Source organism: Zophobas morio, unplaced genomic scaffold (genome assembly GCF_036711695.1).
Source record: "Zophobas morio isolate AGI-343-1 ecotype UQ-CSIRO unplaced genomic scaffold, CSIRO_AGI_Zmor_V1 ptg000014l, whole genome shotgun sequence".
NCBI lineage: Eukaryota > Metazoa > Arthropoda > Insecta > Coleoptera > Tenebrionidae > Zophobas > Zophobas morio.
The window spans coordinates 20,159,941-20,184,800 of record NW_026972119.1 but is presented as its reverse complement, the minus strand read 5'-3'; the positions used below and the strand labels follow the sequence as shown (position 1 = coordinate 20,184,800).

The 24,860-nt window shown below is 35.8% G+C and overlaps 2 protein-coding genes and 1 pseudogene across 2 annotated transcripts; 2 read left to right on the top strand and 1 right to left on the bottom strand.

Annotated features, from left to right (window-relative positions):
* The first annotated feature begins 3,424 nt into the window (after positions 1-3,424).
* Positions 3,425-4,940, top strand: LOC135128877 (odorant receptor 94b-like; annotated as a pseudogene).
* Positions 4,941-5,456: 516 nt separating this feature from the next.
* On the top strand, positions 5,457-18,550 carry LOC135128615 (uncharacterized). Its single transcript, XM_064055541.1, has 3 exons — positions 5,457-5,608; positions 10,214-10,255; positions 10,307-18,550. Exons 1-3 carry the CDS (start codon positions 5,600-5,602, stop codon positions 17,492-17,494), a joined length of 7,239 nt encoding a protein of 2,412 aa, XP_063911611.1. The 5' UTR covers positions 5,457-5,599; the 3' UTR covers positions 17,495-18,550.
* Positions 18,129-23,962, bottom strand: LOC135128876 (uncharacterized). Its single transcript, XM_064055953.1, has 5 exons — positions 23,954-23,962; positions 22,205-22,423; positions 21,393-21,781; positions 21,116-21,335; positions 18,129-18,224 (listed from the first exon to the last, which is right to left on the bottom strand). The coding sequence occupies exons 1-5, from the start codon at positions 23,960-23,962 to the stop codon at positions 18,129-18,131; spliced, it is 933 nt and encodes a 310-aa protein (XP_063912023.1).
* Between the last annotated feature and the right edge of the window lie 898 nt (positions 23,963-24,860).

Sequence of the window (24,860 nt, the reverse complement as noted above, 5' to 3'; positions counted from 1 at the left end):
TTATGGCATTTATTTTTATTAGTTGTTTTCTTGTGTTTCGTCAAACCGTTTTCTATATTTATTTTTTGTCTAACAGTACTTTTATTCTATTTTTAAATCTCTGCATCAGCTTTCAAGCCATTTGTTTCTCTTTTCTAAGTTTTTCATTACAATTCCTTTCTCATTGCTGCTTTTTCACTCGCTCTTTATAATATTTACCCATTTTTAAAAATGGAAGATTTCATTTTATATATAATTTTTTAGTCAGCTTGCTTCAAATGCAACACCTCTATTTTTTATAGAGTAGATCATTTGGCAAGAAAAAGTCTGCAAAAATCAGTCCTATGTTAGCAGGAAGTGACCCCGCCCACCCACCCACTTCTCATTCTAACGACAAATTTTATTCCTGTTTAGTATACGTTCCACCTTTCATTCAGAGCAGATGAAATAATTACTGAAATGGAGACGGGGTGGGTGGGCGGGGTAAATTATTTTTTCTTCTGTAGAGTGGGATTGAGAAATAATAGTACCTAGACTGTAAAAATTAAAAATTCAGTTGAGCCATTTTTTAATATGGAAGATTTCACTTTGTATTTAATTTTTTTGTCAGCTTGTCTCAAATGGAACACCTCCTTCTGTAGAGTGGAATTGAGAAATAATAGTACCTAGACTGTAAAAATTAAAAATTCAGTTCTGCCATTTTTTAATATGGAAGATTTAATTTTATATATAATTTTTTAGTCAGCTTGCCTCAAGTGCTACACCTCTAGTTTTTAAAGAGTATGTCATTTGCCAATAAAAGGTCTGCCAAAATCTGTCCTATCTTACCAAATAGTGACCCCGCCCACCCACCCTCTTGTCATTCTAACGACAAATTTTATTCCTGTTTAGTATACGTTCCACCTTTCATTCAGAGCAGATGAAATAATTAATGAAATGGAGAAGGGGAGGGTGGGCGGGGTAATTGTTTTTTTTTCTGTAGAGTGGAATTGAGACTGTAAAAATTAAAAATTCAGTTCTGCCATTTTTTAAAACGGAAGATTTCGTTTTATATATAATTTTTTAGTCAGCTTGCCTCAAGTGCTACACCTCTAGTTTTTAAAGAGTATGTCATTTGCCAATAAAAGGTCTGCAAAAATCAGTCATATGATAGAAGGTAGTGACCCCGCCCACCCACCCTCTTCCCATTCTAACGACAAATTTTATTCCTTTTTTAGTATACGTTCCACCTTTCATTCAGAGCAGATGAAATAATTACTGAAATGGAGACGGGGTGTGTGGGCGGGGCAAATTATTTTTTCTTCTGTAGTGTGGAATTGAGACTGTAAAAATTAAAAATTCAGTTCTGCCATTTTTTAAAATGCAAGGTTTCATTTTATATATAATTTTTCTTTTTCCTCCGAATTCGCCTTCCATTTTTTTATAATGCTGAATTTATTTTTCACTCCATACCCAAATCTTCTTCTTTTTGTCTATTTCTTTACTTCCTCTTCAAGCCTTCCCTACTTCTTTCGATTTTTGTATGTATTCTCCGTCACATTCCGGACTTTTGTTGGCTTTTCTAGCGTTAAAATCCCCTCCTATCAGGAAAAATTTTTCATTGGCTCTTCAGTTGTTTTTTGAATTTATTACTTCATGTTTCTCATTCCTTTGCCACAGATTGTATAAATTCTCCATTTTTTTTATTTACTATTAGCTTCCACCCTTTATGTTTTTTGGTCGTTTTGTGAAATTTTTAAATTTTTTCTTCTTCTAATGTCCAACGTTATTGATATACCGGGTGATTTACTAAGAGCGCGTTCCTCGACATCTCATTAATAATAATTAAAAATGGAAAAAAGCGGAAGGCCTAAGTTCTACGGTCTCTTGAGAAGGACCAAAAAGGACGAAAGGAACGCAAATGGACGAAAAAGGACGATAAAGGCCGAAAGAGGACGAAAAAAGACGGAAAAGAACGAAGAAGGACGAGAAAGAACGGAGAGGACAAGAAAGGACGAAAAAGGACGAAAAAGGAGGGAAAAAGACGATTGGCCGAATATTAGTCGAAAATTTTGCATATTTTTATATATTTCAAAGTACGATTGTGGAAAAACCATTGGAGTTATCGAAGAAATGAAAGTGGATATAACTTCTACAGATCGAAATCTACAAGAAAATGTATTTAGTGAAATTTTGAAAATTTTGTTGAAAATTGGTCGAAAATTGGGGTATTTTGTACATTTTTATTTATTCAAAGAACGATTCTGGAGGAACCATTAGAATTATCGAAGAAATAAAAGCGGATATGACTTCTGCAGGTCGAAATCTACAAGAAAATGTATTTAGTGGGCGAAAAAGGACGAAAAAGGACGAAAAAGGACGAAAAGGACGAAGGACGAAAAAAGACCAAGGACGAAAAAGAACGAAAAAGGACAAAGAAGGACCAACAAGGACGAAGAAGGACGGAGGTCGAAAAAATCGAAAAAGGACGAAGAAGGACGAACGGCGAAAAAGTGCGAAAAAGGACGAAGGACGAAAAAGGACTTACTTTTAAATTTGTATCTTTACAGAGTGTTCAATTTTGAAAGCGTAACGCACAACTTGTATTTTTAAATGAAAAACCTTACTTTACTTATTTTAACTGACCTCTTCTTAGGCTTTACAGTTACGGTTTATTTTTGAAAATCCGATGCAATGTTGCCACGTTATTCCAATTTTCTTGAAATTGTTTAGCAAATATTTTTAAAGTTTGTCTTACAATATCAGAGTGTTTACAAATACATGTTGGTATATTGTGAATGAGTTTACATTGCTCAAATTTTTCCAAAAAAATGGTAATGAAACGATTTTGGAATATGAACTAAAAATATACAAAGGAATCGAATGGTATAAATCTCATTATTCTACGTCTCTGATTTCAGGTAAAATTAGTTAAATAGTAATCACCCGATAGCAAAAATAGATTATTTATTTATCTCTCCAAAAAATATTTTGACACAAATTTTAAAAATAACCGTATTGTGTTTTTTGTGAACCTCCAAAAATTTCAAGAAAACTGGAATAACTTGGCAACGTCGCATGACAGTTTCAAAAATAAACTGTGATTGCAAAGCCTAAGAAGGGGTCAATGAAAATATATAAAGATGCATATGGTGTTTCAAAGAGAAAAACTATGTTGTGTTACGACTTAAAAGCAGAACACTCTGTATAGTATAGTAATGATTAATGAGATATCGAGGACTTAGTGACCCACCCTGTATATATTTTTTTTAAGGACGTATACAAAATTATGCAACATAATACTATACAAAACTTCTAATTTTTATTATGATTATTGAAACATTTTTCAAAAAAAAATTGTACCTAGTTCGATTTTAATCAGCTTTTCTTTGCTCCAGGTACCTTGATGTATAGTAAACAACCATAACTAAATTAAAATTATAAAGAGAATTACTTGTGATTCCAAATGGAAAACGCAGGATACAGCTTCAGTCTTAATATCAGTGTGATGAAATTAATTGGTCTTTATCCATCCGACACCTATCAGCACCTCCACAAAGCTTATGCGGTCACTCTTTATTTAATATTTATGTTACCTCCAACAATTTTGGGTCTACTTCGCTTCGTATTCGCTCAAGAACTTACCAGTTTCGACTACAACGATTTTATGATGGTCGGTATGATGTTCTACACTTTCAAATTTTTACCTTTCCTGAGAAATGGTGAAAAATTTAAGAGATGCATTCACTACTTCGACGATTTCAAAAGTTCAGTTGTGCACGATCAACACAAGAAAATAATTCAGAAGTTTGTTAGAGTGTGTCAAAGAAACTCCAAAGTGTTCTTTGTGGGCTGTATTGGAGGAATAGTTGGTTTTATGGGGCAGTTGTTGACTAGAGAAGACGCAACTGCTTGTCAATGTGTGGTTGCCAGATTTTGTAATGAAGAGTCGGGTGCTTTATTACCATGTTTATGTTATTCTTATTTTGGGTAAGTTGCTTCAGAAATTCATGGCAGTGATAAAAAATTGCACTTCCGTTATAAAAAATATTGGTTAATTTTGTACTGTTTTATCGTTTTCAATTAATACTCGAGATTTTTTGTTAAATTTAAATTTTAGGACTTGTTTATGCTTCATTTGCGTGTGGTACGATTGATCCACTAATAGGGGGCCTAGCCCATCAAGCTACCGCTCAGCTCCAAGTCCTGAAAGATAATTTAGAGAACTTAGGGCGACACAGCAAACAAGACTTCTTAAATTTGGAAAATATTGACGAAAACACTAAATCCAAAAATATAGATTTAGCAATTAAAAACTGCATTCGTCACCACCAAACCATAATAAAGTAAAGTATATCCGTCTCATTTATAGGAAAAAGTGTATTTAACAGAGATTATTTCATGAAAAGCTTCGTCTATGAATACCAAGAATGCTTCTCAGTGGTGGTTTTCAGTCAGCTTTCGGAAAGCACACTCACTATCGGACTACTCTGCTTCCAAATCAGTAAAGTCAGTAAATTTTTGTTAATTTTGTTTTTAGCATAACGGAATTATTTACTTGCATAGACGCTGGAACTTGACATCTACTTTCTAATCGCGATGAACTACTTAAGTCTTTTATTTTTCCAAATATTTTTTTATTGTTACTATGGAACGCTGCTTATTGAAGAGGTAGTTGTTAAAAATGGTGATCACTGTTTACAATTTAACTACATATTTTTTGCAGAGCAAAACCTTGCCGACGGCTGTTTACATGAGCAGGTGGTACGAATACAACATTCAGACAAAGAAGACCCTTAACATTTTAATGGAAAGATCCAAGAGACCGATGGTTGTCACAGCTGGGAAACTATTCGACTTATCACTTGATACATTTACAACAGTACGATGTACATTTCCACAATTTTGTAATTAGTTGACGTCCAAATTTTTAGGTTCTTAAACGAGCTTATTCCTTAGTGGCCGTGTTGGGAAATTATTAATAAAAAAATTAAACAGAAATTGTTAATATTTGAAATATTTAGCTTGTCACACATTTCTGTTCTTCAAATTGCACTATTTTTTGCCACTGATGTTTTGTTTATCGTCCTACTTTACTGTTTTTTTTATTAAAACTTGTATTTATTTAATACAATTGTCTTTTTTTGGTAAGAATATGAATCCTTTTGAGTTTGAACTTGCCTAACCCGACGGCTATCCGCTGTCTAGTATTATAATAATTAATTATGATATTTCTATATGGTAAATATTATAAAAAAAAATTGCTAATTAAATATCTCCAATTAAATTTCCCGTCAGATACGCCACTGCTTACCATCAATCGTGTCTCCATCTCGAGTATATTTATACACGACGTCTGATTCATTCCAATCCAGTGGCCAAACGTGCGAGAGAGAAAGACTGAATAGTGCAAAAATTACCAACTGAATATAGTTACATTTATTTCCGCAGATTGGCAACACTGGCTAGGATCAGCTGTTACGAATAGAAATAATAAACTTGGGTTTGGTTTTCCCGGCCGATAATAATGACGACATGTAATTTATTGCGACGATTATCTCTCGTTTGAGCACTCGTAGAAGCATCAAAATTGTTCGTGTTGTTGCGAAAAAATAACTCAAGGGATGTTCGGTGTGGTCAGATGGCTTCAGTAAGTTTATTTTTTATTCTTGTGCTCAACTTACTTAACTCTTGACTTCGTGAAGAGCTTATATATTTTTTGAAATGAGGAAGTAACTACTCCGAGGCTTATCATAATCAAACGTCGTTATCGGTCAGTGCTCTAGGAAAACCACACTTTTGATATTTCTTTTAATAATAATAGAGGTTACTCCGATCTCGCAGTACTTCTAAATATTTATGTTTACAATCTCAGTTTTCAGTGTATATTTGGTTACATATATACGAGTATATATTACACACTGCACTTGAGAGATAGTGTCAGATTTAGATTTTTGTAGTACTGGTATGTATGTAGGTACTCTTGCTTTGTGGGCAATATTGTTGGTTAATTAGTCCTTTCCTGGATACACCTAAAATTATGTTATATTAACTTGATTTCAAATTTTGTCTAAAAATCCACAACAGATTCTGGCAAACGAATCTCGACACACTGATTCCAAAAATATAGCGTGTTTATGGTCCAGGAGAAAGATTTCAGAAGTACCTATAGGTATATTTGATTCGAAAGTAATTTTTTTGAAAATTGCCTTATTTTATTAGTCGATTCTGAGAAAATAACTGAAAACAATAATAGAAAATCTGAGCTTTTGAAAAAATTGTCAAAAAATCCACAAAAAAAAATTCGGATATCCACTTATGGAATATGGACATAAATATGGAATATTTAGAAATGTTCATAAAATTTTTCAATGTGACGATTTAAGTTACGAAAACACTTTGCACCAGAAAGAACGCTTTATTTTAAACATTTGTGGTAAACAATTTTTTAATTTTTATGAGAATATATTTGTAAAAAAAACATTTTTTTTTTGTGTTACGAAATAATAAAAGGAACTTGAAATTTTACGTTTTTGGAAAATCTTTTTATTAACATTTTGTTTTTTAATTTTTTGAGGATTTTTAGGCAACTTTTCAAAAACAAAAACAAATGTAGTCAAAAAAATGTCGAAATTTTCATACCGTTGGGGTATAGAGAAATTGAGCTTTTGGAAGATTTGCTTAAAAAATTCACAAGAAATTCGATTTGAAAGTCAATTCAATTTTTAGGTACTTCCCGACTATAAGCTACTTTCATAATTTCTCTCCCTTTCATTACTCCTAGGGTACGAGAAAATAGGTCTTCCATTTTCGTTCGTCTCTCTCTCTGTGTGTTTGTCTAAGTCGATTTGTATTACACATCCTAATCTCCGTAACTACTGGACCGATTGTTGTCAAGTTTTTGCATGTATGTTAGAAATATTACACAGATGGTTAATCGGTAACCGAAATTTTTCTAATCATCCTCACCAACAATGGCATGACGTCATCTTAAAATTTTACAATAGTGAATGTTTATGAACTTGTGGTTTATCGACATTAAAATTTTTGGAAAAAAAAACAAAATTGAATAACAATTTTTCGAATTTTTAACTCTTCGATTTTTCGATTTCTCTATTTTCAATTTTTCGAAATTTTAATTTGCGGATTGATCAATTTGTCGATTCTTCAGTTTTTGGATTTTTCTATTTTCAATTTCCCGTTTTTATATTTTTCATTTTCCGACTTTCCGTTTTTTTTTTATTTTTACTTTTTCGATTTTTCAATTTTTCAATTATGTAATTTTTCAATTTGTTGTTGCTACCTATAATTTCTTAATTTCTCAATATGTATTTTAATTTTTCGATTTTTTTAATTTCAGATTATTTCGATTTCTCGGTTTTTCGATTTTTGTTATTGTTCATTCTCGATCCTCAATTTCTCGGTCTTTTTCAATTTCAGTTCCTCGATTTCTCAGTTTTTCGATTTTACTAATTTTCGACTTTCAATTTTTAGACATTTCAGTTTTGGAAATTTTCAAATTCTCGATTTTTCAGTTTTTTGATTCTTCAATTTTTCGGTTTTTTAATTCCAAATTGTTAGATTTTAAAATTTCTAGTTGTTTTTTTATTTTTTCGATTTTTTAATTTTACATTTTCAATTTTTCCATTTTTCGAATTCACGATTTTTTGATGTTTCGATATTCTAATTTAAAAATTTTTAATATGTATTTCAATTTTTCTAATTTTCGATTCCTCGATATCTCCGTTTTCCGATTTTTGAAATGTTTCAATTTTTCAATTTTTTGATTTCTCTTATAACTTCTCGATTTCTTGATCTTTGAAGGTCCCGATTTTCCAAATTTTCGATATTCAATTTTTGAATATAGATTTTAGATTTCAGTTTTGGGATTTTAAAATTTCTCGAATTTTCACCTTTCGATTCCGCTATGTTTCGATTTTCCAATTTTGAAATTTTAGATTTTTCAATTTTCGGATTTCTAATTTTTTTGATTCTTTAGTTTCTTGAATTTTTATTTCTGCAGTCTCGATATTTCCATGATCCGATTTAGCGATTCTGTTGATGCTCCGATATCTCTATATAAAATTTTTTAATACGAATTTCAATATTTCAATTTTTCTAATTTTCAATTTCTCGACATCGATTTTTCGATTTTGGAAATTTATAAGTTTTTCAGTTTTTCGATTTTTTAGTTTAACAATTTCTCGATTTATCGAGATTTCGATGTTTCGGTTTTCCAATTTTTCAATTTATTCTATAACTTCTCGACTCTCGATTTCTAGATCTTTTTCAATTTCGATATCTCGATTTCTTGGTCTTTCGAGTTCCCGATTTTCCAAATTTTCGATGTTCAATTTTTGATTCAATTTCTCGATTTTTCACTTTTCGATTCTTCAATGTTTCGATTTTTTTATTTTTTAAATTTTAGATTTTTCGATTTTCCGATTTCTAATTTTTTAGATTCTTTAGCTTTTCGAATTTTTGTTTCTGCATCCTCGATATTTCCATTATTCGATTTAGCGATTCTTTTTGTTTCGATATCCCGATTTAAAATTTTTTAATACCCATGTACTTCAATTTTTCACATTTTCGATTTCTCGACATCTCGGTTTTTCGATTTTTGAAATTTATCAATTTTTCGGTTTTTCGATTTTGCAATTTAAAAATTTCTCGATTTATCGAGATTTCGTTGTTTGCATTTTCCAATTTTTCGATTTATTTTATAACTTCCCGACTCTCGATTTCAAGATGTTTTTTAATTTCGATATTGCGATTTCTTGGTCTTTCGAGTTCTCGATTTTCCAAATTTTCGATTTTCAATTTTTGAACATACATTTTCGATTTCAGTTTTGGGATTTTTCAATTTCTCGATTTTTCAGTTTTCGATTTCTCAATGTGTCGATATTTCAATTTTTTAAATTTTAGATTTTCGGTTTTCCGATTTCTAATTTTTTAGATTATTTAGCTTTTCGAATTTTTATTTCTGCACTCTCGATATTTCCATCATTCGATTTAGCGATTCTTTTTATGTTTCGATATCCCGGTTTAAAATTTTTTAATATGTATTTCAATTTTTCAAATTTTCGATTTCTCGACATCTCGGTTTTTCGATTTTTGAAATTTATGAACTTTTCGGTTTTTCGATTTTGCAATTTAGAAATTTCTCGATTTATCGAGATTTCGATGTTTCGATTTTCCAATTTTTCGATTTATTTTATAACTTCCCGACTCTCGATTTCTAGATCTTTTTTAATTTCGATATCTCGATTTTTTGGTCTTTCGAGTTCTCGATTTTCCAAGTTTTCGATGTTCAATTTTTGTACATAGATTTTAGATTCTAGTTTTGAGAGTTTTCAATTTCTCGATTTTTCACTTTTCGATTCCTGAATGTTTGGATTTTGCAATTTTTTTAATTTTTGATTTTTCGATTTTCCGATTTCTAGTTTTTTAGATTCTTTGGCTTTTCGATTTTTTATTTCTGCATTCTCGATATTTCCATTGTTGGATTTAGCGTTTCTTTTGATGTTCCGATTTCCCGATTTAAAATTTTTTAATAATTATTTAATTTGAAATTTTTACATTTCAAAATCTAGGTACTGTTGCCAATACACACCCCTTTTTCATTTCAGAGCAATTAAAATCAATCATCTAAACAAGGAAGGGCGTGGCTAGGTCCAACTTTACGTTTTCTGTTTCGATTTCACTGTTTTCTATTGCACCTCTAACTGTATTGGCTTTAAAATGAAAGGCGGATATTACAATAGCAACCATAAAACGTAAGAAAACGCGGTTAGACCAGTTAGACCCGCCCACCACATCTTATTCGTCGTAACAACTGCGTTTATTGGCTGGTAATTAAAGGCCAATCTCATCATGGATGTTTTGTTTAGAACTTACCCATTTAGAATTGGATTTTAAAGTCACAGTAAATAAAATAAAACATGTAAAAAGGGGGGTTTATTAGCGAACTAATAAAAAAGAATGGGTGGGAGGGGCTGATTGAAAATTTTTATATTATGTACTCGATTCAATCAACGAAAATAAAATAAGCCAATGAAACGCAGACAGGTGGGATGGGTGGAGTCAGTTTTGCTGTTTATTTTCGGAATATAAGCCAAACTAGGGAAGTATTGTAGCAATGATGGGTTCCATTTGATGAGTCATTAATTTCACAACTCCTAGAAAATGAATAAGACGTCTAGATTAGGAAAAAATTGTCTTCAGTATTTGACGGTAATTAACAATTTTTTTTTAGGTTAGCATCCAAAGCACCAGCAATGTCTTTAAGCTTGCATCTGTAAGTAAATATATATTATTTCAACACACCCACCACTCCTTCAACTTCCAGGAATTCCAGAAGAGAATCGGCACCACAGATCGAGGAAAGGACTACGAACACACCTACATAGCAATTTTGATCTTGAAACTTCTAAACGACGACAAAGTCGAAAACTTCCTATTGTCATCAAACGACTCGAGATTCGGTGCCTTCGACGACGTCGTCGTCGAGATCAAACTTCAACACGAAACCCAAACCCAACTTTACGCCGTCCAGCTGAAACACAGCGAAAACCAAATTGTCAAAAGCAGAGATTTGGTTTCACCGAAAGGAAATTTCAGCATTCCGAAGTACCACGACGATTTCCACGACAACAAGAAGTGTCTAAGTTCGTGTGATAAACTGATTTTGTTCACGAATTGTAAAACGTTTTTGGATGACAAGATCCAGTTGACCACCAAGGGGAAAACTTCAGAGGTTGTTGTTTCGTCTACGACGCAAAATGATTTATTGGGGACTTCACCCAATGGTGTTTGTCATGAGTTTGTTTCTTGTGATCAAGACGAATTTCTTGGAAGTTTTGTTGTGTATTCGAACCAAGCAAACGTTCATAAACTTAATTTGGATGCGACTTTATTGTTTCGAACTTTGTTTGGTACAGAAGAAGCGTCGTTTAATCAATACATGAATTTTATAGTTGAGTGGAGCTACAAGAAGGGGAAAAAATACACACTAGATAAGGATTGGATGCAGAGGGTTATTTTTTTACAAGTGGTGTCTCCATTCATAAGACCTCTATCGTTTTCGTCACAGTCGCAGTCGTCTACAAATTCCACTATAGTTTTTCGAAATATAGTTTCAGAATTTCAATCAACTATTGTCAGTAAAAACAGCTACAAAAATATCAAGGACTTGTGGTCAAACGTTGCCGAAAATTTTAACCAAAGTGACTTTCAGGAAATCAGTGATGTCAAAAAGAAGTACCAGTTGAGGTTAAAGTGGATCGGTGCCAAAAACGACTTCTATGGTGAAGATAAAGAAGTGAGTAAGCTCGTTTGGTTACTAGGGAAGTGTCCACTGGTGGTAGACGGATCTCCAGAAATCTACAAAGCAAAGAAAATTTGCAACGGAGAAAATTTAGTGATTCTAGACGACATTGTCGACAATAGTGACGTCCAGTTTCAGAATTTGTCTGATTTGAAACGTCACACCCAACTTTTTGAGGACGTCTTGAACTCTTGTACGTATTCACTGGAAGGCCAGAAGGAAACTCCGTTAAAAAGTTTGATAGAGATGTGTGACGACACAATCGACAAGTTGATTACTGCTGACAAAATTCTGCAAATGTTAAATGGTCCTCTAGTCATCGGAAAAAAGAAAGAAACTTTGCCACCTAGTCACATACAAAGACGGCTAACCAAAGTTTTAATCGAATTTGGGTTCCTGGAGACGATAGATGACGATAGCGTCGCTGTAGTGGGTGGCGTTCCAAACATTTCCAAGTTCAAACAACGTCTACATAACATAGAAGTTATTGACATTAACATTGTCCACGAGGACCCGCTCGACAAAAAATTCATCTACGTCAGTACGACTGACATATCGCAAGAACAATTCGATAACTTGTGTCAAAAAAAGTCAACAGTGGCGTTCCACCTTTTGAGATTTCTTGACAATAACTGTCTCGAGTGGAAAAAAAGTGCCAACTGTGGTGAAAATCACCAACTTGACGATTTTGTTTTCAAGAACGAAAACAGTGACTATAATATCCACGAGTCTGAGTTGGGTGCAGACGAAGACGACATCACTCTGATTTGTGCTAACCCAGGTATGGGCAAAAGTACTCTGATGAAAAGTCTGAAAATTGGTACCTCGTCGACGTCTTGGGTTATTCTGATGCATGCCAGGAACACCGCTTTGAAATTTCGGAAAAATCAAACACAATTTGAACAGTTCAAAGAACACATTTTACTCGAGAGTGACAATGACGATGTTTGGTATAGTGAAGTCGTGAAGACAATGATCAATTGTCATAAGTTTCAGTTGGTGTGGGATGGACTGGATGAAGTTTCTGATCAGTCCTTGGACGCTATTTTACGATTAGTGGAGACGGTTAGGAAAAACGGGATCAAACAATTCTTGACATCTCGTACCAACCTGAAGCAACGACTTGAACGAAAATTCAGTTGTTTTGCTAGAGACATAAAGGAGTTCAACGATCAAGAACAGAAAAATTATATAAGAGAACGTCTTCAGATTCCTTCGGAACAGATGACTGAGACGTTTGGCAAAATCAAAGACAATATTACCACCTTTTCGAACAATGATATTTTGGGGATTCCTCTGCAGATCTACATGTTGACGGAGTTACTTTCCAGAAATGAGCAAAAGTACCTGGGCTTGATAGACGGCGTTTTCACAATTTTGGATCTATACGAACATTTCGTCGAAGAGAAGTTTCTTATATTTTACCAAGACAAAAATAAGCAAGACTTGACGATCGACCACAACTATCAAAAGTACCTAAACAAGAAAATTAAAACTGTCAATAATTACGTAAATGTAGCTTTTCATTTATATTTGGCAGACGTGTTTACCAAAATAGTGACTAGGTTTTTCGGCTACAGCAACGAAGTGAGTAACGTTTTGAAAAAGATTGGAACCAAAGGGGACTCTGTGGGGTTCTTACAAGCCAATAGTCGAAACGATTTCGAGTTCACCCATAACTCCTACGGTGAATATTTTGCCGCTTTGCATCTCTTCAAAAACCAATCTCGTAAAGCCAAAGACAAAACTTTCATTTCTGACGGTCGTTTCAGCAATATCCGATTTTTCTTAGACTTGATGTTGACCAAAAAGAGTAGAGGATTTGTGGCGGTTTTGTACAAAAATCCAAAACTTCTGGCACAGTGTACTCAAGACGACTTAAATCACAAAGACGTCATTGGTCGTGATATTTTGGAAGTATCTTGTTCGTGGAGTAGGACTTATCCACTTGTCAAGATAGACGACTTAATGATTGACGATTGTTTCAAAGACGAGTGGATATCAGGTAGCAACATTCGTACCAAGAGTTTAGATCATCGTTCCATATCCAAGTTGTTCCTCCAAGTTCAAAACACTCTAGCCCTATCTACGAAATTTTTGCTAATTTTCCTACCATTTCTGATACCTGTTTTTGACAAAGACGACTTCCAGCATGACTATTTACATTCGGTTTTGTACTACGCGGTTAGGTTTGATGTTTCCGCGGTTCTAAAAAGTGACGACGATTCGTCTTTGGTCAATGCTTTCCACAAGGTTAATCCACAAAGCGTTCTAACTTTAGCCCTCCGTTACCGATCCCTGAATGTTGTAAAAGACATGTTGGAAACTAAGTGCAGTTTTGACGATTTGATAACCAGTATTGACTTCGTCTTTGCTAATTTTAGAACCGAATTTAATATAATTGTGGTTTTTTTGAAGCGACTTCCAAATTTCGGGGTGCAGCTGATGAAATATCTGCGGAACAAACCCTTGAGTGGTTTCTTGGAGCTACTGTTGGTGATTAGTGCCGAAGTGAAGGAACTCGATTCGGATGGTCGGTTACCTATACATTACGCTTGTGAGGAAGAAAGGGTGGATCTATTGAAACTATTGGTTGAAAATGGTGCAGATGTGGGTGTTTTTGACGGACATGGGAGTTTGCCCATACACCTGGCGTGTCAACGGAAGTGTAGAGAAATCGTGGAGCTCTTGGTGGGTCATGGTGCACACTTGAACATTCGTGATGTGAATAACCAGCTACCACTACACTACGCGTGTGAGTCTAAAAGGGTAGATTTTGTGCAAATATTGGTTGAAAATGGTGCGGATGTTGACGCTCCGGACTCAACTGGTTGCCTACCTATACATTTTGCGTGTCAACACGACTATAAAGAAATATTGAAGCTCTTGGCGAAACACGGCGCAAATTCGAACACCCGGGACACCAACAATAGATTACCAATACACTACGTGTGTCAGAATAGATGGACAGACATATTACCATTCGTGGTAACAAATGGCAATGTTAATGAAAGAGACACCAACAACCTTCTACCTATCCACTACGCATACACAGGTTGGACTTCCGATATGTTAACAATTCTGGTGACCAGTGGTTCCGCAGTGGACATTCCAGATGTCAATGGTCGACTCCCAATTCACCAAGCTTGTGATTCTTCTTACAAAGGAGAAGAAGTTGTAGCACTTCTGATCAAAAACGGTTCAAAAATTAACACCCCTGACGCAAAAGGTAACCTTCCGATACACCTAGCGTGCGAAAATGCCAACCCAGAGATCGTCAAAGTCCTATTAGCAAATGGTGCCAAAGTCAACCGTCTCAACGCAAACGGCGACTTGCCAATTCACCACATTTTCGCCAAGACAAGTTTCATTGTCAATCTAGAACCAATGATAAAACTCCTAGTGGAAGCTGGTTCCAGTGTTAACGCACCGAATGGAATTGGTCGTCTACTAATCCACGACGCTTGCCACAGAGGAAATCCGGACACAATCAAGCTACTTGTAGCCAATGGGGCGAAAGTCGATGTTCCAGACGCCAACGGTTTGCTCCCCATTCACAATTGTTGCGACATGTCCCTTGGTAACGACGTTCCGCGGAACCAAGTCGAAATGGTAAAGTTGCTCGTGGACGAAGGTATCGACGTGAACGTTCCAGACTTGGACGGTTCACGACCCATACACTACGCTTGTATCTTCTATCGTACTAACAAAATGTTGTTCCATTTTCTTTTGGACAAGGGAGCTGATGTGAACCTTCCAGACATCAATGGGCGGTTGCCCATGTACTACGCGATTCGAGCAAAAGACGTCATTTTGGTTGAAATGTTCGTGGAAAACGGTGCTAAAGTGAATCTTCCTGTTTGTGAAGGTCGACTGCCTTTGCACTATGCGTGTGAAGAAGCTTCCTGGAAAATAGTAGATCTTTTGATGAAGAATGGGGCAAAGGTGGATGCTCCTGATGTCAACGGGAAACTACCAATTCATGACGCTTGTTGCAAAACAGAGTTAAAAGTACCACAATTGCTACTAAAGTATGGTGCCAAAGTCAACGTACGGGATTTTCAAGGGCGACAACCCTTGCACTACGCTTGTGAAACCTCGGACTCAAACATGGTGAGTTTTTTGGTACAAAACGGGGCAAGGGTTGATGTTTTTGACGCTCAAGGGTGGCTTCCGATGCATTTCGCTCTCAAAAATCTGTCATTTTGTGAAGAAGTTGTTTCGTTTTTGACTGACAAAGGGCAAAGTGTTGATGTTTCGGGTGAAATCGGGCGGCAACTATTGAACCACGTTGTGACTAATGGGCAGGTACAAACAGTACGGTGGCTTTTAGAAAATGGTGCCTTAGATGGAGATGGTGAGCACATTTTACACTACGCTTGTAAACACCAAAACCTAGACGTGGTCAAACTATTGCTGGCAAAAGGAGCTAAATTGAACCTTCCAGACGCAAAAGGTAAACTGCCAATTCATTACGCTTGTAAGAACCTGGAAGCAGAAATCGTACAGATGTTGTTATCAAGTGGTTCCGAAGTAGACGTTCCAGACGCTAAAGGTAGATTTCCAATTCACATTGCGTGTAAGAACAAGCGGGTTAATATAGTTGGAATACTGTTAGCAAAAGACGCAAAAGTCAATATTCCAGACGCTAAAGGTAAACTTCCAATTCACTACGCTTGTAAAAGCTGGGACCATAACCTGGTGCGCTTGCTCTTGGAGAACGATGCCAAAATCAATGTTCAAAGCGCAAAGGGTAAGCTCCCAATTCTTAAGGCGTGTGAATATTGTCACCCTCCTACTATCAAACTCTTACTAGAAAAGGGTTCAGAAGTCAACACTCAGGACTCACGAGGACGATTGCCCATACATATTGCATGTCGGGGAGACTGGCCAACTGTAACACAATTACTACTAGAGTATCACTCTGAAATTAATATTCCTGATGGTGACGGTTATTTGCCTATACACTTCGCCTTCGAGAGAAGAAACGTGGAAATAGTTAGAACCCTGGTGGAAAATGGTGCCGACTTGAACATCCCCGACCCGAGAGACCAACTATTACCCATCCATCACGCTTGTAAGAATTGGTTCACCAGCATGGTCGATTTTTTGGTGAGCAATGGGGCTGAAACAACCATTCCAGACGCGAAAGGAAAACTACCTTTGTACTATGCCTGTGAAAACGATGGTTATTGCCAAGAGATAGCACAACTTTTAATAGAAAAGGGTTGCGATGTGGAAATCCCAGACAATGATGGTGTGCTACCATTGCATTTGGCGTGCCAAAGAGAGAACACCCATTTAGTTCAATTGCTGCTAGATAATGGTGCAGAGGTGGATGTTCCAGATGGTGGTGGTAAGTCGCCTTTGCACTACGCTTGTCACAAAGAAGACCCAGCTGTAGTAAGTTTGCTGCTAGCCAATGATGCAAAAGTGGATGTTTCAGACCAAAATGGTTTGTTGCCCATACACCACGCCTCTGAAAAAAGCACGAAGCAAGTAGTCGAGGTGTTGGTAGGTCATGGTTCGACGATTAACAATCTGGATGCACAAGGTCGACTACCGATTCATTACGCTTGTAGGAATTGTCTTCATGGTTATGATATCGTCAATTATTTGGTGGAAATGGGTACGACGATGAATCTAAGTGACACGGAAGGGGTGTTACCCATTCATTACGCTTGTGATTATTGGAAAAGAGGCGTAATTCAGTTACTTGTGACCAATGGTGCGGAAGTTAATATTCCAGATGGAAGTGGCTTATTACCTGTGCATCACGCTTGTAGAAAACGTGATCTAGATATGTTGAAATTTCTGGTGACAATGGGTGCTCAAATGTGTGTTGGTGATAGCAATGGTAAGCTACCAATTCATTACGCGTGCGAGAATTGGCACCAAGATATAGTACTGTATTTGGTTCGGAAGATGGATAAAGTTGATGTTCCTGATGATAATGGTCGGCTGCCGATTCATCACGCTTGTCAGAAAGGTAACATGGACGTAGTAAAAATCTTGGTGGCGAACGGTGCGAAAGTCCATGTTCCAGATGCGGCAGGTCGACTGCCTCTCCAATACGCGTTTGGTAATAGTGGGAGTGGTTTAGAGGTTCTAATATTTCTGATAGGTGAGGGTGTCAAAATTGATCTTGATATGTTTCAGAGATATATTGTAAAGCGTCTTATGTACGATGTTATAAATTTGGATTGTTAGTTGCGTCAATTTTTGTGTGTCTATTGTTTGATACATTCGTCGAATTTATGTAGCGCTATTTTCATTTTTTTATATTTTTGTATTTATTTGTACATATATACTAGTTTAGGAAAATGTATTATTTCGCCGTTATGATTCGTTGCTACTTTATTAAAATTGTAAGGATTATAAGTATTGTGATAACCCAAACATCCCGCATTTTTTTTGACATGTGAAAAAATTTGAAAGCCCGCGAAAAATTCAAAAATTCAAAAATTTGGTCTTGGCTGTGATCGTCTAACAAAATGGAGCCCTTCATTGCGTTTTTGAAAAATGGCGTTCAGTTGCAAGTGGTGGACCCCAAGGCAATCGCACTATCTCAGTTTCATTCTAGAGCACAGCAAAATTACTCATAGGTCGCGTTGTAGCACGAGCGAAGTTTGGGGCTCCTGGTCGTGGCTGTTCTCCAACCCACGACGATGATTACTGCCACACAGCACATCTCCATGACGAATATACCGTACGAGCAGGCCGTTACCGTCGTAAACTCGTGGTTGGGCCAAGTCGACAACGTCACGTCATCTCGACCGCCCTTGATTTCTATACAAAGCCTGCATCCTTTGTTCAGATGGGGCGATAAATCCCGCCAGCTCGACTAGGAACCGCGCCCTCCGCTTCTGCCAAGTGTTTCTGTGTTACTTAACCTCAATTCCATTTCAAAATGTTCCATTTCTGTGACTCTGATATTAAACTACAACTGCACCAGTGTCAAGGTTTTAAAGAGCAATGAACAACATTTAAATTCGCCATAAACTCTCGTGAAATATTTAAACAGCAAAGAATTCTCATCTGACAATAAGATTGAACATCAGACAATTTATATGATGGAACACATATTAAAACAAAAAGGAAATCATACCCATACCCGCTCAGATCTCAATTCTCAATTGTGATGAATTTTTCATTCGTTGTCAGACGGACGGGCGGGGCTTAATTGCAAAATCCATCTTTCCTTAAATCCTTAAGGATTTTGCAGTTAAGCTACGCCCACTTGGCTCAGGACCAATAAAAAAATCATCACAATTGAGACAGGGCGGGTGGGCGGGGCTTATATTTTGTCTTTTTTTCTTAATATACATAGCCATCTTTTCGCAACAAGAAACTTAAAACATGTTTAAAATGGTAAATTTGTATAGGGAAATATTGCTTTTGCAATTACGCTCCGCCCCTCGATCTGACAACGAATGAAAAATTCATTACGATTGAGATCGAGACGGATGGGCGGAGCTTCTCTTCTGGTTTTCTTTTTTAATTAATACATTTATTAGTTTTCTTTGCATAACACGATTACTTAAGAACACATTTTACATGGTAATTTATCGTAGAAAAATAAAGATTTTACAATCAAGCTCCGCCCCTCGGCTTACGACGAATAAAAAAAATCATCAGAATTGAGATAGGGCGGGTGGGCGGGGCTTAAATTGTTTTTTTTTTTGTTCATATACATAGCCATCTTTTCACCACAAGTAGCTTAAAACATGGTTAAAATGGTACATTTTTGCAAGAAAATAGGGATTTTGCAATTATGGAGCGGAGCCTAATTGTCAAATCTTATACTATTCCATTTTAAACATATTTTAAGTTTCATGTTGTGAAAAGAAGTCTACAAATATTAAAACAAAAAGAGAAAAAGTAAGCTCGCCCACCCGCCCTATCTCAATTGTGATGATTTTTCTTATTGGCCGTGAATCAAGGGAGCAGAGCTTAACTGCAAACTCCTTATTTCTTTACAAGAAATTAAAAACATGTTTTTAATCGTGCTGTTTAAAGAATGTTATGTATATAAAAAAGCGAAATATTTACAAAACAAAAAACTAGCAAAGATTTATACAAACAAAAAGATCTTATGTGAAATAAAACTTGTGCAGATAAAAGCTTCGTGAGATTAGAAACTCCAGAGCATGAAAGTTTACGTTCCATTTAAATTATGCAGCAAAGAAAATTACTGAGGCTAAAATTGTGAGATATACAAAATTACATGAGTTTAATATTTTGTGTCCATTCGAGTTATTGTTTAAATTTTCAAAAAGTGGAGTTATTCAGCTGCATTTTGGGCCATCGTTTTACATTATCCTAAACATACACATAAAAATGGTGTCGGACGAATGCATCGTTCCAAAAAAAAATGTCTCCTAGAAATGCAATCAATCCTGCGGCGTTGTGCAAATAATGATCTTAATCAAAGAAATAAAATGCACATAACCCACAAGGTTGTTAATTTGTCCAATGAGTAGTAGTAGTAAGTGTTTATTTTTTACCCTACGGGCTTAAAAAGATTCTTGACACTACAATTTTTCCCTAGTTAACAAAAACCAAATAAATACATTTTATAAACTAAATAACTAATTTTTCTTTCCTTTACCCCATCCCCCCTTGCCCCAGCCTTACTCTTGTCCTCTCCACTTCTTTCATCCATTCCACCCCTCTTCCGTCTTCATTCAATATCTCTGTCACACTCTCCTCTCTTTCTTTGCTCTCCTCATAGTCATGCAGCATGTGCTCTATCGTCTCTCGCCCTTCTCCACACATCCTACACATTCTCTCACCTTCGCTTACCCAAAACTTATTATTTCTTTCTTCATTTCCACACCTAAATCTCGCAATTATTTTTTTTTCTTTCGCGCTTTCTCTGTCTAGGTACTTTGGTATTGTTTCTGTTATTATCTTTCTATAGTCCGCATTGTACCTAGAATTACTTACACTCGCTCTTCTCTCTTGTTTATCTATCCATGCGGTATCCCAGTCTTTCATAATATCCATGTTTACCCTTGTAATGTTCTTTCCCTGCTTCCTTTTTTTTTCCTTCCAGCATTCATACAATATCCTACATTCCTCTCTTTCTTTCAACCTTTCATCATACTTTACAGCTCTTTTCCCAGTGTATACTCTTGGTTTCTCTCGTTTACATTCTTCTCTTACTATATAGCCTGGCGTCTCTTTCCGTAGCCCTAACATCCACCTCAAATATTTTTCTTGTGCTGCTTCAATCTCTGCATATTCCTTCCATCCCCATATCTCCACTCCATACATTAATACACTCCTAACTAAACTAGCAAACATTTTCGTCCTTCTTCTTAGGTCATGTCCAAATATTCTCTCACCTATACTCCACACCATTCCCATTTTCTGCATTGCTTTGACTCTTCTTTCTCTTATGTGTGTTTTTACCGTGTTAGTTGTTGTAAACTTAAATCCTAAATATTTAATCTCCTTTACTGTGTCTATGATTCGATCTTCCCAACGCCACACTTTTTCCTCCCCTTTTCTCCCTTTTTTTCTAAACACCATCATTTTTGTTTTTTCTACATTTACCCCCAGTTTCTTTCTTTTAAAGTATCTTTGCAGATTTTTTTTCATCTCATTCATTCCACATTCATCCTTCGCCAATATTACCAAATCATCTGCAAATGCCAAACACCATACCTTTTCTCTCCCCACCACAATTCCTCCCGCTTGTACTCCTCTAAACATTTCCTCGATATCGCTTATGTAACAAGCAAACAGACTGGGACTTAATGGGCATCCCTGTCTCAATCGTTTCGTCGTCCAAAACATTTCGCTTTCTATTCCTCGCACTCTCACACTAGTCACTGTCTCTCTATAAATCTCTCTTGCTGCTACAACTAACTTTTCACTCAGTCCTCTTCTTTCCATGCATTCCCACAAACACTCTCTGTCCACCGTATCAAACGCGGCTTTTAGGTCTACAAACAGTGCATATACCCGACCTCCTTCCTTTAGCAACTCTTTTTCTATTAGATGATGCAGGATATATACATTGTCCATAGCCCCTCTACCTCTTCTAAATCCCGCTTGACTTTCCGGTAATATACTCTTTTCGTTCATCTCTGTGACCAACCTTTCATTTAACGCCATTGCGTACAGTTTATATGCCGTATTTATAAGAGTTATTCCCCGATAATTCTCTACTTTTTCTTTACTACCTTTTTTTGGAATTGGGCATATTTGTCCTACTCTCCATTCCCTGGGAAAACCTTTACCCGTCCACACATCATTCATTAACTCGCTCAATCTTTCAATCATCCCATCCGTTCCAAATATCCACACTTCGTTTACCAACCCATTCCTCCCCGGTGCTTTTCCCCTTTTCAGTCTTCCTACTTGTTTTCCTGCTTCCTCTACTCGAATCTCCGCTTCCCTTTCTCTACCACCAATCCCGGTTTTACTATCTTGCACTACAATTCGCTCTTCCTTTCCATTCAACACTTTCATAAAATGCTTCTTCCACTGTATTATAGGTATGTCTTCACTAATCGTGATTTTGTTCTTCCGTTCTTTATTTATATACTGCCATACCTCTTGCTCAGTTCTTATGGCTTTAATTTTTTCTTCTTCTTCTTGCTGTACCTCTTCTTTCTTTTCTTTGCATCGTTATCTATAATTATTTTTTGCTTGCCAGTACTCTTCTTTTATACCTTTCCCCTTTTTCCACCTTCGTAAACATTTCCTTGCTTCTGTTTTTAAATCTCTGCATCTGCTATCCCACCATCTGTTTCTCTTTTCTGAATTTGTCGTTACAACTTCTTTCCTTATGGCTGCTTTTTCAATTTCTTTTTTTAATTCTTCCATTTTTTTTTTCAGTTCCTTTTTCTTTAAATTCCACTTCCAACATTTTTTTTTATAATGCTCAATTCCTTTTTCATTCCATACCCATATCTTCTTCTCTTTTCCTACTTCATTCCTTAAGCATCCGCTCCCTCTACTTATGCCCCTCACTTTTATTTCTAGTTGCATGTGATCGGAGTCCACTCTTTCTCCTATCTTGAATGTTTCTACCTCTTCTTCTGCTAATCCGTTTACTATTACGTAGTCTATTATCGATTCTCCTCTTTTACCTATCCAGGTAAATTCCCCTTCCTCGTCCCCTTCCTTCACCCCATTCAAGACTTCCCAACCTCTTTCTTCAATTAATTCCCATAGCAATTTTCCGTCTTTATTTTCTACTTTATTTTTAGATTTTCGTGTGTTTTCCCCGTCTTTTTCCCTGCTTTTGTTCCCTATTCTGGCATTAAAGTCCCCTCCTAACAATAGAAATTCTTCTTCGGACTCGATTTTTTCTTGTATTTATTGTTTCGTGTTTCTCATTCCTCTACTATATATTGTACAGATTCTCCATCTTTTTTTATTTACAATCAGTTTTCTTTCAACTAAGCCTTCCATTTCTATTGCCCCCTCTCCTATTTCTTTTATATCTTTCTTCACTCCTGTTATGATTCCACCTTTTGCTCTACCCTTGCGTTTTTCTTTTTTTGCCCCTTGCAATTTCCACTGAAATTCCTTTGGCAATACGTCTTTCAGTTTGTTCCAGTCTCTCTCTAGTATCCATGTTTCTGTTAGTCCCACAAAATCAAAATTTTTCACGTAGTTCCAAAATAAGTTATCTTTCTTTTTCAAACCCGCAATATTCCAAAAGAGTAGTTTTAAACCACTTTTATCTTCCCCATTCTTCTTTCCCATTCCCCTATTATGTACAAAATCTACATTCTTAAACCTAAAGTCTTTATTTGTCCCATCATTACTACCCCTCCCCTTTGTGTTTCTTTCTTCAGTTAGTGCTGACTTGATTTGAGAAATTTTTCTTCCAATTTTCTTTTATTTTCATTCCATATATACATTTTGTCCCCTACTTCCAGCTTCTTATATCCCACCCTTGTAGTGTATCCTTTTTTTTCTTTCCTCTTTAGCTATCTCCCTAATTCCTTTTTGAATTTTTTGGTCTTGTACTATCCAATCATTATCAATATATATTCTAGTCTTAATAACAAGAGTTCTCGAGATTCTTTTAAACTCTTTCAAAATCAAAAACACCCGTCGTCCCCAAGATTCTTTCATATATTTTCAAAATCAAACTACTAGAGATCCCCGAGAATCTTTAAAAATTTTTCAAAATCAGAACGCTAGGTGTCCTCTAGATTCTTTAAAATTCTTTCAAAAACTAGACATCAAAAGTCCCCGTGATTCCTTTAAAATGTTTTAAAATCAAAACACTAGAGACCCCCGAGAATTTTTAAAATTCTGTCAAAACAGGAGCCTCCTAGATTCTTTTAATATCTTTCAAAATCAAAACACCCATGGTCCCTGAAATCCTTTCAGACACTCTCAAAATTAATACCAGCAGCACCCGAGAATCTATAAAATCTTTTCAATATCAAAACACCGGGGTTCCTCTACATATTTTTAAATACTCACTAACGTGGAATTGTGTTTGCTCTATAAGACCGCTGTGACCCAGTTATGTAAAAATAGCATAAAATGTAATGAAGGGCCAAAGCAGACACCGGTGTCCAATTTGGTTTTTTTGAAAAATATGTGTCAAAATTTTCGAATTTCAACAAATAACCTATGTTACCATATATAAAAGTTTATATAGAACACGTACTTGCCTATGACTGTACGTACATGCATCATTTTGACTTGCGCTTAACGTGTTAACGATTAAAATCCTAACATGAACTGTGCATTTGCAAACAATAAAACAAATTTACACAACGTGTTATCGTCGGTCGCAAATTCGCCTATTTCCGTTTGAAAAAAAAACCCAAGAATCGGTTATGCGTGTTGAGGAAACTGTGTAATTTTCGTTAAACAAATGCTCTTCCTTTTTATTAACTACCAAACCACTTAAACTTGACCTAGCTAACTCACCACGTGCTTACACTCACAACAACAAACCAAAAGTGACCTTCTCTCCACCTTCTACAAAGCAAGCCAACTTCTCGCTATGGGTCCTCTCACTACCAACCCTCTTAACTAAAACTTCCTAGCAGAACTACCAGCTACCAGCAAGAACTAAACGTGCACATGGTTGCCTATGTTTGACGAATTTTTTGGTTGAATTTTTTTTTAATTCAAATTATTCAAATGCGATTTTTTGCACGAAATGTTCATTCAAATCTGGTCACCACAGTATGCAGTTTTTAGATAACTTAAATAGTTTGTTATGTTCATGACCTAATAACTTTGTTCAGTAGAAACTGTAAGTATTAAATAAAATGAGACAAGTATAGTGTCGCAGATACTACAAGGTTATATGGCTGTTGTAAAATTAGGATATTATGAAGACGACAATGGAGCAGTTAATAAAGCAAACCCACAGTTGTAAATTGTGTTTGTGTTGGTTTAATGTCTCAAAAATGTTTAAGCAGATTAGCCAGCAATTATATTGAGGCGGCAAGACATTGAGACAAATGCTTGATTTATTATTTATTATATTGCTAGGATTGAGTCGGTAACCAGCCGCACAAAAGAAATTATAACATTCCATTATTAAGTTTAGTGGGGCCATATAACCTTGTAGTATCTGAGA

Excerpts from the sequence above, each read along its gene's own strand:
- LOC135128876 (XM_064055953.1), bottom strand. Across the intron at positions 21,782-22,204 it reads GAAAAGAGAAGAAGATATGG|TGGAAGAAGCATTTTATGAA; the intron begins GTATGGAATGAA and ends CCTATAATACAG. Across the intron at positions 21,336-21,392 it reads GCAATGGCGTTAAATGAAAG|AAGAGGTAGAGGGGCTATGG; the intron begins GTTGGTCACAGA and ends AGCGGGATTTAG.
- LOC135128615 (XM_064055541.1), top strand. Across the intron at positions 10,256-10,306 it reads ATGTCTTTAAGCTTGCATCT|GAATTCCAGAAGAGAATCGG; the intron begins GTAAGTAAATAT and ends TTCAACTTCCAG.